Here is a 14,096-nt window from a genome sequence, read left to right as displayed (position 1 = left end):
AGACATCCTACAGACGCCTGCTGGGACTCGCTAACATCTCTCCTCTGCTCTCACGCTAAGCCCTGAGGTTCTGGTTGTGGCTGTAGTAGGTGCCACCCCATCATAGTGTGCAAAGCAGGTTCCAGCAAGAGGTAATAAGTAATAGATCGAAAATAAACTTTATGGATCGAGAAAGAATTGTAAATCATACATTACGTGAGGGACTCCTGTCCCAATTAACAAAAACAACAAGGAAACTACCTGTTTAGAAGCAGGCAACGGACTTGAATTCTCTTAATATATACAGAAGGCCAAAAAAAAAAAAAACCCATAAAATTTATGTTCAGCATTTCTAAGCATTAGGGAAATGAAAGTTAAAAGCTATAATTACCCCCGTGCCTGTGAGAAAAAGCTATTATTGAAAAGATGAAAGATAGCACGTGTTGGCTGGAATGTGAAGAATCGGAAAACTTTCTAGTGGAGATGTAAATCACTTCACCCATTTTGGAAATAGTGGGAAGGTTCTTAAAAAAACCCGAAAATAGAATTACCATGTGATTCAGCAGTTCCACTTCTGGCAATATATCTTCAATCCTATGTTTGCTGCAGCGGTGTTCACAGTAGCCCAAACTTGGGAGAATATAAGTGCTCATCAATAGACGGAGGGAAAAAGTGGGAAGTGTGCTCAGCGACATAGAGGCTGGATGGAAATGACGTCATCTGCAACATAAAATACATCGTAGCAAGTGGATAAGCCTGGAACAGGTAGAGAGTAATAGCCATGATCTCACTTACAAATGGAGCTGAACATTTGATGTCATCGTGTGGGCAACTGTTGAGAGGGGTGGGCTGGGAAAGGAAAGGGGATGCTCTGCAAATGGCGGGACGTGTGCAAGGTTTCAGTTAGATGAGCGGAAGTCCTGATGTTCCCTTGAACAGTGTACTGGCTGGTTTTGTGTCAACTTGACAGGGCTGGAGTTAACACAGAGAAAGGAGTTTTAGTTGAGGAAGTGCCTCCATGAGATCCTGCTGCTGTGGGGCATTTTCTCAATTAGTGACCAAGGGGGCAGAGCCCCTTGTGGGTGCCATCCCTGGGCTGGTCGTCCTGGGTTCTATAAGAAAGCAGGCTGAGCAAGCCGGGGAAGCAAACCAGTAAGTAACATCCCTTCATGGCCTCTGCATCAGCTCCTGCTTCCTAATTTGCTTGAGTTCCAGTCCTGACTTCCTTTGGTGAAGAACAGCAATGTGGAAGTGTAAGCTGAATAAACCCTTTCCTCCCCAACTTGCTTCTTATTCATAATGTTTGTGCAGAAATAGAAACCTTGACTAAGACATACAGCAAGGTGATTTGTGTATATTTCAGAATCCTTAAAGGTAAATTAAATGTTCTTATTATACAGAAAGCTACGGTATGTGAAGTGATTGGTATGTTAATTGGTGTTTTATTCATGTGTGTGCGCACACATATGTGCATGCATGTACATTCCTTTGAAAGCTAGAGGGTAGCCCTGGGTATATGGTATTTTTCCTTAAATGTTGTCTTCTTCCCTCCCTCCCTCCCTCCCTCCCTCCCTCCCTCCCTCCCTCACATCCTCCCTCCCTCCCATGATCCCTCCCTCCCTCCCTTCCTTCCTTCCTTCCTTCCTTCCTTTGAGACAGTATCTCAGCAAGTAAGCTTGACTGAATGGCCAGTGATCCCTAGGGATCTGCCTCTGCCTCCCTAATTCTGGAATTATGTGCTTTTGTCCACAACCCCAGACAACCACCTTCCCATCCACAGTGTACATGCCGAAACATTGTATTGTACCCAGAAATAAATATACAAGTGGTATTTGCTGATAAATGTAAAACACCAAAGATGTACCCAACAGACTGGTAAATAATGTTTCAACTAGAAATTCTGTTTTGAGGAAGACATCTTGGCCTGGATAGATACTTCATGTGGTAAGGTGCTCGCCACGGAAGCATGAGGATCCAAGTTCAAGTCTTGGAACCCACATGCTAGTGTGTGCTTGTGGGGCAGCAAGCCCCAGCAGTGCTCTAGTCTCTGTCCCCAAAATATCCCATGCAGCCACAGTTTCTTTTTTTGTTTTTGTTTTTTGTTTTGTTTTTTTGTAAGCATGGGTGCTGGGCTCTGAAGTTAGGCACCCACACTTGCATAGCTTTTACCCACGGAGGCGTCTCTCCTGCCCAACAAACTATTTCTGTAAGAGGTTGCATGTTGGACACTCGATGGCTTTGTTGCTTCTGTGTTCTCGACGTTGTCTTTGTAGTATGTTAGCCATGCTAGTATAAATAAATGGGTGGAGCTGTGTGGTGATAATTCCTCATTTATGTAGACAGTTGGCCAGTAGTTTAGAGCCCTAATTTAAATTAATGTGTCTCTGCTTCTTAGGTCAAGAACAGGCATATTGTAGTTTAATGATAGTTGGGTGTAATGGTTTACAATTATAATTGCAAAATTCTGTAGTTTACAGCAGGAGGATTTTCATGATTGGCAAGGTCAGCCTGGGCCATGCAGAAAGTCACAGGCTAGCCAGAGTTACATTGCAAGGACCCGTTTTTAAAAAATTAAAAGTTTGAAGTTTAGAGTGCATCTTCCAAACTTTGTCAAATAGTTGAATTATGTGTCACTTAAGTTTCAGGAGACCTGCACAAAGAGGCAATGTAAGGGTATTAGGATTAGGAAGTAAATGGAAAAACTGAGAACTAGGTGTTTGGGGTCACCTGTGGCTTTGGAGTTTTAAGACCCTTGTTTTATAATAGCTCCAGATTGTGCATACGTTCAAAGTATAACACCAATGCTTTAAGATGACAGTTGGAAGAATTAACAGATCAAAGACTTGAAAGAGAAAATTGTTCTTATTGTAGGGCACGAGTCAATTCTTACTGTGGAGTATAAGTGGGCTCTTACTGTGGAGTGTGAGTGGGCTCTTACTGTGGGATGTGAGTGTTCTCTCACTATAGGGTGAGTGGGTTCTCACTGTTCTGAGTGGGTTCTTACTGTAGGGTATGAATGAAGGTTCTTACGTAGGGTGAATGGATTTATTCTTATTCCTACATCTTAGTGGTGAGCATCTTCGTGGCTGATCCTCCTGTGCCGACACTAGAATAGATGAGATTCCTCTGTAGTAAGTAGAGAGAAGTTAAGTTCTTGGTGGGGTCTTGAACTAGTAATGTGGGTCGGAGGTAGGGAAGAAGTCCAGGGCTGGGGCATGTTGCCTTATGACCCTTGTGGTGCCACTCAAGCCGGGCGAAGCAGAGTGCAGTGTATGTAGCTTCAGGCATTCCTGCTGTGTAGCCTGGGTGCTCGATTGGCAGAGAGATTCTGTCCTATCCCTCTTCTAAGGAGGAGAGGAGAGAGGTATTGTGGTAGTTCCTGCAGTATGCGTCTTCAGGGGGAAGGAGGAATATTTTGAACTATAGGCAATGGACTGGAGAACACAGGACAGGACTAAGCAGATGGCAGAGAGTAGACTCTGGGTCAGAAACATTGGCAGAGGTTGAATTAGGAGGCTGAGGCGGGAAGGTATCTGAGTTTCGGATCAGCCTGGTCTCCACAGAGAGTTCTGGCAGAGTGTAACTCTGTCTGAAAAACAAAAACAAAGAAAATCTGTATTTCCTTAGAAATACTTTTTTTTTTCTTAAATGTTACCTCCTGTAATTGGGCCACTTACTGGTTTCTTATTTCTTTGCATGGTGTGTCATTCCTTTTTGTTGTAGACCGGTCGTCCTAATGAGACGGCTCCCGTTCACATTTGTCGTCTCCAGTGTTTGATTTTGCTGCGGGTTGCATCTGTTTAACGGTTTTCTAAACTATTTTCTGGTGATTTTAGTTTTTACTGTGAGTGATTTCTGGCATCACACTCTCTTCACCTTGTGGTCAGCTGGTATTTTGGGTGACGATTTCCAGGATTACCTGGAGCCAAGGAATAAGGAACCGAGAGTCTGCAGATTTCCTGTGGCTCCGTGAATGAAGTTAAGTGTGACTCTGCCTTTGTCTGGTTTCTGCTTGTTCTGAGCTAAGGATAAGCAGAAGTTGTGTCTTGAGGTCTTTTCTAAGCATGTAGTCTGGCTCGTAGATTCCTAAGTTCCCGGGTGTAAACCTCCCAGGGCTTTCTCTGTCCCGGTCTTAGGGGAACCCTGGGTCAGCTCTCTCCTGTTTTCAAGGAGTCTTCTTCAAGCAGGTGTGTCTCTGTCAGGAATATTGTCCTCTTATTCTTGTTTTGGTTTTAATTGAAACCAAACATGTATATTATAACTAAAAACTAAATTATAACTAGAGAAACTAGAACACATTCTAACAGAATTGTAAGGAGTGAAATGGTAAAAGAAAGATAGGAAGTCAGATTAAAAAAAAGAGAAAACAATACAACTAAAAAGCGGTCTACACAGAATGGCAGTTGTTAAACTCCTGTTGACTGTTTTTTTTTTTTTATTTTTTGTTTTTTGTATGAGAGCTAATTTTCTGGAATGTTTAATTTTTGGAACATTTTCATAAGGTTTTGTCAACTTGAGCAGAGTATCCTGATATTATTAAGTAAGTTGGCATGGATTCCTTTTTCTCTAATCTTGGAAAGAAATTACAGAACATTTTTATTATTTCTTATTTATGATGGGAAGATTTTTTACCAATGAAACCATCTATGTCTGTGGATATTTTTGATACCTTGTTTTTAACTATAAACTTCTTTAGCAGATATAGGACTTTGTAGATTTTCTATTTCTTCATTGTTGGTTTTGCCAAGTTGTGAGTTTTTCAGATTTTTTTCCCCATTTTATTTAAACCATCAAATTCATTGGCAGGAAGTTTTAACATCTCATTTTTTCCCAATTGAATTAATAGTAATAATATCTCCACTTCCTTTTTGATAACTAATATTTTTCTTCCTTTCTTGGTGGGTTTGTTAGGAGTTTAACAACTACTATTCTGTGTAAAATATTTTTTAGTTGTATCCTTTTCTCTTTTTTGATGCGATGTTACAATTTTGAGAATTTCTATTTTTCTTTTACCATTCTACTCCTTATGTTCTAGTTTGTGTTCTGTTTGTGTTCTAGTTTCTCGAGTTATAATTTAGATTTTAGTTATATAATATACATGTTTAGTTACAATTTTTGGTTTTTACTTTTCTAATAGTTATGTTTAGAGCAATAAATTCCACAAAGAGCTAGTTTAACTTCATCTTATGAGCTTTAGTAGGTTGTGATTTTTAGAATGAGTCAATTTAAAATGTTTTCTAGATGTCCTTGTGACTTGGAACTCTGTTTCTTAATTCCCAGACATTTATGGCTTTGTAACTCATATTCTCCATTGTTATACAAGAGCTGCATGGATCTTTAGAAGCATGATTATTGTGGCCAACTTTGATTAACTGATTAAACGGATTTAATTCACTTCTGGCATTACTTATTGCTATGTTCAGAGGACAAGTAGCCAGCCACTTCCTTTAAGTCTGAAGTCATTTTTCTTTTCAATCCTGACTTTTGAAATACCATTGCTGCAGGCTCAGAAAGTCCAAAACATATGTGGGATCCAGGTTCTAAAGTCCATGTAATTAGACAGAGCCCTCCTAACTTTCATGGTTCCACTGGCTTTTTGGGGGGAGGCTGGGGGGCTTTTTTTTAGTATTTTTTTTTAAAGGTTTATTTATTTATTATATGCAAGTATACCATAGCTGTCTTTAGACATCAAATCTCTTTACGGATGGTTGTGAGCCACCATGTGGGTGCTGGGACCTGAACTCATTACCTTTGGAAAAACAGTCGGTGCTCTTACCCACTGAGCCATCTCTCCAGCCCCCTTTTTTTAGTATTATTTTTAGCATAGGACTTGTGAGGGCCATGAGGTAAGCCCATGAGAGATCATGACCAGACTCATTTCATTAAACCTTAGGGAAGTCATTGACGTCCATACTGTGTGTAACTCTTTCTTTAGAATCTCACTGTGCTTTTCACAGTAGTAAACTAATTCTGCTGTTTTCAAAGAATTTAGTGGGGGGAGGGAGAGGAGAGAGATAAGGAAGAGGAGGAGGAGGAGGAGGAGGAGGAGGAGGAGGAGGAGGAGGAGGAGGAGGAGGAGGAGGAGGAGGAGGAGAGGCAGTTGTGTGGAGGTCAGAGGGCAACTCATTGGAGTTGATTCTCTCCTTCCACCATGTGGGTCCTGGGGATCAAACTCAAGCTGTTTGACTTAACCACAAGCACCTTCCCTGCTGAGCCATCTTGCCAAGCCCATTGTCATTGTCTTTATAATTGCCCTTGAACTCAATTTCTTAAGTACCACTACGGATATTGCAGAACTTTCTGCATCAGTAAGCACACCCATGTACCATGTACCTTTGTAAAGTTCGGAGACTGATGGAGAGGGATGGGCAGTCAGGTAGATGTCTACAGTCGGCTAGCACGTGGACTGTTGGAGTTCGATTCCACAGTGAAGTGCTAGGGACAAGGGAGGACTTGGGCATTATTAATGCAAAAAGGCAGAGAAGCCAGGACATTTATGTTCCTAAGATTAGACTATTTGTGGGCTAAAGGCTGTTCCTGGGAGGAGGTAGATTCAAGTCTCACCATTTGTACGAGCAAAATGAGTTTTAGCTGCTTGAGGAAAACCCTTTAACAAAGATTCAGATATTCACCTTAGAAATCAGAGCAAACACATGGAAATGTAAGAAGGTCTGAGAAAATCTGAACATAGCACTGCCACTGTCAGCCACTGTACTGTGGTGTGAACACAGCACTGCCACTGTCAGCCATTGAACTATAGTGTGAACACTGCATTGCCACTGTCAGCCATTGCACTATGGTGTGAGCACTGCATTGCCACTGTCAGCCATTGCACTATGGTGTGAGCATTGCACTGCCACTGTCAGCCATTGCACTATGGTGTGAGCACTGCAATGTCACTGTCAGCCATTGCACTATGGTGTGAGCATTGCACTGCCACTGTCAGCCATTGCACTATGGTGTGAGCACTGCAATGTCACTGTCATCCATTGCACTATGGTGTGAGCACAGCACTGCTGCTGTCAGACATTTGCTCTATGGTGTGAACACAGCACTGCCACTGTCAACCATTGTACTATGGTGTGAGCACTGCACTGCCACTGTCAGCCATTGCACTATGGTGTGAGCACAGCAGTGTCACTGTCAGCCATTGCATTATGGTGTGAGCACAGCACTGCTGCTGTCAGCCATTGCTCTATGGTGTAAACACAGAACTGCCACTGTCAGCCATTGCACTATTGCACTATGGTGTGAGCACAGCTCTGCCACTGTCAGCCATTGCACTATGGTGTGAACACAGCACTGCCACTGTCAGCCATTGCACTATAGTGTGAGCACAGCACTGCCACTGTCAGCCGTTGCATTATGGTATGAGCATTGCACTGCCACTGTCAGCCATTGCACTATGGTGTGAACACAGCACTGCCACTGTCAGCCATTGCACCACAGTGTGCCTATCTTCAACTACTAAGATAGCAGCAAATTATTTTATGAAGTTGTGCTAAATTATTCCCAGGAGAATTTTTTCCTACCTCTTTACCTATATTTGATATCGTCAGCATTTTGCCTTTCTGTGGGGGCAAAGAGGTATGTGATTGCCCATTTATTTTGTAGTAACTTGATATTAATGTACTTGGCTTTAATATATTTAGAAAAAAGAATCACAGTCTTAACAAAAATTCACATTAATAGAGGGATAAGAGAGAATGAGAACTCTGAAAGAACAGAAGTAAGAGCAGGCCCCTGGTGGCTGACGGCTGAGAGTCCAGCTGATCGTCCTTCCTCACCACCTCTGGCTGACATCATGCTTGGTGAGCATGGCCGAGGCCTACAGAACGGAAGGGTTATTTGGGGGCTCAGGTTCGCTCACTCTGACTTGCTCTGAAGTATTTTGTGGGAAGCTGAGGAAAGCTGTTCATGGGAGTGTCTCACTGCAGGTCTTTGCTTTAAAAAAAGCTGAGAGGAAGCTGTCGGTAGCTGGATGCTGCCGGCCATGATGTGTTGCATGGTAAAATTTACTGTTTCCAAAGTTACACAGGCTACATGAACAGTGGATCTAGGAAGCAAAATCCTTTTCTCCAAGAGTCTCTTCCAGGGCGCTTTGTGAACAAATCCTGCCAGCTGACTGTAAAACTCCTGGCCATCTGGCAAAGAAAAACAATGTGAAGGGTCCGGGTCTATTTTAACTCAGTAGGCAAAATGGATGAATGGGAGGTGAGAGGCACCAGATGGGGGTGCCTGGTCCAGCACACCCCATAGGGAGGAGCTTTTTGAGAGTATTTGACTCCCCAATCACAACCTGAATCACTGTGGTACCTACGAAGGCACACTTCTTACAAGTAAAGAGCTTTTGACCTTTGCTGAAAACTGAGAAAGCGCAGTTCCCAAAGGCGTTGTATTGACCGTTGCGTGTATGGATTCTTTCTCTTGTTCTCTCTCAGCCACACTGAGTCATCTGTCTAGCTGTAAAATTAGCTTCTGACCACTTGTGTGCAAAATACAGTTGTGGAAAGAGTGATATGTACATGCACACACACATGCACACACACATGCACACACATATGCACACACATGCACATGCATACATCCATGCACACATGTGCATAATAACACACACCTGCACACACATGTACATATACACACATGAATATACACATGCATGCACGTGCACACACATATACACACATACACACGTGCATACATGCACACACATATGCACACACACAGACACATGCATGCACACACATATACTCATACACAACACATACACACAAATGCATGCACACACATGTACACAAACACATGCACACACATGCGTGCGCACACACATGCAAATGAACACACACAGATACACATGTATGCACGCACATGCACGCAAACATACATATATACGCACATGTACACATATGTACATACTGAAGCTATGCCAACCTTTAAAAGAACATGGCTTGTGATTCTGTCCTTTTCTACCTACCCACTGGAAATTGCTTGGTGGAATGACCTGGTCCAAACACAGATCTCAAGTTCTCAGATATCCTGGTATAGTTGGGAAATTACTGTCATTTGTGCTTAATTTCTACTGGATCCTGTCATCTATGGTCTTAATTTCGATTATTGTACTTTTCAGTACCAAAAATTTTTTAGAAATACCCTGCTGCTACCTTTTTTTTATATACAAAAAAAAAACCCTTTTGAGTTAATTATTCCCAATGTAAATATTTTTCTTTTTGAACTTAGCATATTTTTTAAAACAGATACATCGTATGATAATCATGGAACATTTTGATTCAGTCCAATTGTTTGTAGCTTCCTATTTTGTTATCTTGCTTTTTATGCTTAATTATCTTTCAACAGTCATACATTTCACTTAAAAATGGAGACTGTTGGTGGATGTAACTTGAGGCCTGGGATAAGGTTCTTAGCACCCTGTTAAGCCAGCTGTAAGCCTTGGAACTTTCTGTTGCCCGTGACTCATGCATGCCCTCAGGTTTAGCTTGCTTTTGTGGTAGTTGGAGTTTCAGGAACTGAGCTGACAGAATGAACGAGTATACATCTATGTTAGTAAACGATTTATGATTTATCGGAGTGGTCTCGGTAGCCCGGCCTTGGCTTCCAGAGGGAAAGGAGAGTGAGTGCCTGAGATTGGGAATGTCACAAGCTCAGTCTGGGGCTGAGATCCAAGGGAGGCCTAGGGATCTGTCAGTTGTCAGTGCACATTGGAATCTTGGAGAAGTGGCTTCTGACGCCAGAGAAGGAAAAGGCCAGGGTAGATGAGCTTGCCCGTGAGAGTGAGGGCCAGCAGACAGGAAGCATGAGCTTCCTTCTGTATCCTTTGTGTGTCTTGCTGCCAGAAGGTGTGGCCCATTTAGGGTGGGCCTTTGGGGTCTCCTGATGGGGTCTTCCACTTCAAATAATCCAGCCAAGAAAAGTCCCTCACAGGTGCTCCAGGAATGTGGCTTTAGTCACTTCAGGATGTAGCTAAGTTACAACCAAGATTAGTCACCACAGCTCTGCTACACCATTACTCAAAGAACAAGTCATTGTTCCCATGTCAAAAGTATCACGTGGCACACTGACGTGCATTTCTGCTGCGGGGTTTGCTTCCTGTTCTTGTCTTTGTCTTTCCTCGGTCTGGGCTTGCAAGTACACACTTTTTTTTTTTTTTTTTTTTGGCAGTTTCTGTGAGATTAAAGAAATCTCTAGTCCCCAAAGCTGTGCCTGGCTCCTCTTAAAGTATCTGTGACTTGCAGGCCTTGGCTTGGTCACTAGATATAGCTGCTGATCAGACTTGGAAGATTTAAAATTTATTCCTCTTTTAAAGTTGGTGTGAGGGGTGTCTGTCTGGATTACCTCATCCGCTGGTATCGGAAGTGATAAGTTAGAATAAGTTAATCAGCCTGTTATTTAAGTTGTTCTTTGTTTTTCTCATCTGTAGTGTGGAATTGCTAACTATTTTACAAGGTTTTTGAGGTTTCAAAATAATCTATTATCCACTTACAGTAGCACTTGCTATATAGAATGTGTTTGTTATCTTAAGAACAAATCTTAGAGATTTGTCTGTTGCTCATCAGTTTTTTCCAAGCATAAATTTTCATTTTTATTACCAAAACCATTTGTAGGAATTGTGAAAGTCTTTCAGATAACGCTAGCATTGATTGACTTGTCAAACTTTTTTATCTCCTAATGTTTTTAAGACTCCATATACATGGAAAACTTAATTTTATTTAAGAGTAGATTATGACCCTGATATCAGGGTATATATGTATGTCTGTTTATGTGACTATACAAAGCCTGTTATCTGTGAAGCATGTATATGTATATATATATACACATATGAAGACTAAATAAAAAATTTAATTATGGACCTGTTAAGTAATTTGTCTAGAAGTTAGGTGCATCTAAATTTTTGTCTTTAATAGTTTAAGATTCTGAAAATAAAAAAAAAAGTTTTTCTAATTGTGCTTAAGTATAGATAGAAAAATTAGATATACTCTATATTTTTTAAATTGGCAGAGATTGTGTATAAGTATAAATTAGTCAAGAAAGTTGATTAAAATGGGCATCAAACTGTGATGTATCTTACAGCTGTGTAATGATTGTGGTGCACTGAAATCACATGCAGCCACTGCCCCCAGTCACATGCAGTCATCGCCTCCGAATCGCATGTGTAGCCATCACGCCCAGACGCAGTGCTGTCCATCTGCGCCATTCAGAGGCCATTTGATCGTCCTTTCACCAGAGCCTAATTTTAGTGAGGATAAAATTTAACCTTGTCAACATTTTGTCAACACAGAACCTGTCAGTAAAATGTTCAGTCTTTCACTGACTTGAGATGGCTGTGGTTTATCCAATCTGGAGAAATTTAGACAATTTCTTTTCAGTTGTAGAGACAAAATTGTTTCAGATTGTCAATATAGCCTCCAATTGTAAACTGTTGGGTCTGATTGTTTTGGCTTAATGCTTTGAATTTTTCTGATACTACTGCATGCCTTCATGCCGCCTTAAGGTAATTGTTTTCCTGATTTTTCTTTTTTAGGTTAACAGAACCTTCTGGATATTTAACAGATGGTCCAATTAACTATAAATATAAAACAAAGTGTACATGGCTAATTGAAGGCTAGTAAGTATACAATTTGAGCTCAATACGTTGATTTTTATCCTGAGATGCTAAAGCAAGTATCTAATGCAGAACTGTTGGGTAAAATCACTAGCTATATATTTTATTTCCTTGCTATTACTGGAGCACATTGCATAATTTTTATGAAGTTTAAAAATGTAATGCCTTCCATTAATGGTATAATAGATAAATATATGTATTTGTTTTTTTAATTACATTTATTAAAGGACTAAACACATTAGGCCTCTTGGCTTTCGAGAAACATCTTGTTAGGAAGTTTATAGATTCTGCAGAAAGTATTCCATGCTGGCTTATGCCACTGGTTAATATTTTCAGCATTTTGATTCTAATGGTTTTTTTGAGAGATTGTATTGTGCTGAGGATCTCTTAAAAACATTTTCATAATGTTTCTTAGAAGGGATAGTTATTAACGTTGGGTGCTTTTCACAATGAGGAGTTCTTGCTACTTTATTATAAATTAGTAGGAATTCTTTGGCACTATTTTATGATTTTTAGACTGTATTGTGAAAGGCATGCTTTTCAGATTATTTTAAAAGTCTCTTTAGAAGCACAGCAGTTATTTCTGCTCCTTACCTGTTGTCTTTGCACTCTGGTGTGTACCACCATTGAAAAACAATCAAAAGAACCTAATGCCTCCACGTAAAGGTCCTCTCATGTTTCAATGAGAATCCCTGCTTCTGGGTGTTGAATTTTTGTAACCAGCTTTATTCACGTGCAACTCGAAATGAGAAAATGTATTCATGCTAGTATGTAATCTAATATGGTTTTAGTAAAAAAATTACACAAAGTATGTAACTTGTGCCTTAATCGAGTATATAACTGACTTTTATTGCTGACTGAATTTTTAAGACAAAGATATGTGTATTTTGAAACCTATATCTTGACAGCATACCACTTTTTTCCTAGTGATTTAATGATTTGTAGAGAAATAGCTGACATAGATTTTAAATAAATGACTGTCTAATTCTAAAAATATTATATTTTATGTATTATATATGAATTTAAAGATACTTTATTTTTTTCCCCTTTCAGTCCAAATGCAGTGTTAAGGCTAAGATTCAATCATTTTGCTACGGAATGCAGCTGGGATCATATGTATGTTTATGATGGAGATTCAATATATGCGCCTTTAGTAGCTGTACTTAGGTGAGTAACTCTGATTACCCGATGAGCTTATCCACAGCTGTAGGCAAGTAAACAGCTGAGTAATTCTTTATCTGAAAGAAATTGCCTTTTACTCTAATTTATGTGGTTGTTGGTGACTGGCTTTCAAGGGCTGTTATAATAAATGCCCTTTGTGTACTATGGCTCAACCTAAGTGTAATTGCAGTAATGTGAATATGGCAGATGAATAAAATCTACACTGCAGGAACTCTAGATGTCTTTATAAATACATTTTATCTCTACTGTACTTAGTTATTTTTCTTTAAGTTGGCTTAAATATGTTTTCATAAGTCTGTTTAGAGATATTTGGGTGAGTTCAGGCCGACAAACAAGCAAAGGTTTGTATTTTCTTACAGTTGTCTTTCTGTGAACTGAGGAAATTTTAAATTCTGAAAACAAGGATTAAGTTATACTTGGTGTAAGGGTTTAACAAAGAAGGTGTTTCTTCAGTTCACAGAAGTTTGGAAATCTTAGTTACTTCATAATATTTTATAAGTAGTCATATAGTCAGGACATTAATTTTGAAGTCATGGCATTTTAATATTAATTTAAACTTTTAAATAATACTGTATTATTAGAAAGCGGTGAGTAGGCAGAAAATATATGAAATATAGAAAAAGTATAAACACGTAGATTTTGTATTCACCGTAGCCAGCATGATTGTTGACACATTGCCTGTTAGGTTATTATGCAATATCTCTCGTGTTATCAATGTTGAAAATTTGAGTGTAGATTGAAGCTTGTTGCTCCCACACTGATTTTAACTTGAAATATCCTTTTCACTGTCTTGCAAATATTTTATTTCATCAGTAATTTGAAAAATCTATTGGACAAACATTCAAGGGATGGAATTTCCATTTTATCTTATGATTCTATAAGTCATGACTTTAAGAGTGAACCTGTACTAAGTAGTTTAGGTATTTATTCTGTGATATTGCTGTAAATACTTTTAGAATACCTTAAAAAAAATCCATGTATCCATCTATATATCCATTGATTGTGTGTGTGTGTGTGTGTGTGAACATGAGCATGCGCATGTGGAAGCCAGAAGAGTGCGTTGGACCCCTGTAGCTAGCTGTTGTGAGCCATCTCAAAAGGGTTCTGGGGACAGAGTTCTGGTCCTCTGCAAGAACAACTAGCACTCAACCATTGAGCTCTTGACCTTCAGAACTTCCATTAAACATTACAGAAAGCAGAGTTAGAAATAGTAATTTAAGGATACCAGGTAGAGATGTAATATACCCATGAGAATAATTATGATGTACGAAACATTATTATATAAGACAGTGGGTTTACACATTCATTTTGACAGCAC

General features: G+C 39.8%; 1 protein-coding gene across 3 annotated transcripts in view; it reads left to right on the top strand.

Moving 5' to 3' along the window:
* Atrnl1 (attractin like 1) overlaps nt 1-14,096 on the top strand; it is a 531,270-nt gene that overhangs the window by 7,100 nt on the left and 510,074 nt on the right. For all 3 annotated transcript variants that reach the window (XM_052182687.1, XM_052182678.1, XM_052182695.1), the window contains exons 2-3: nt 11,516-11,599; nt 12,650-12,763. In XM_052182687.1, coding sequence (XP_052038647.1) covers nt 11,516-11,599; nt 12,650-12,763 — 198 coding nt within the window. The remainder of the gene's footprint in view (nt 1-11,515; nt 11,600-12,649; nt 12,764-14,096) is intronic.

Source organism: Apodemus sylvaticus, chromosome 1 (genome assembly GCF_947179515.1).
Source record: "Apodemus sylvaticus chromosome 1, mApoSyl1.1, whole genome shotgun sequence".
Taxonomy (NCBI): Eukaryota; Metazoa; Chordata; class Mammalia; order Rodentia; family Muridae; genus Apodemus; species Apodemus sylvaticus.
The sequence above is the reverse complement of the archived record's forward strand: the minus strand, read 5'-3'. Positions and strand labels throughout refer to the sequence as shown.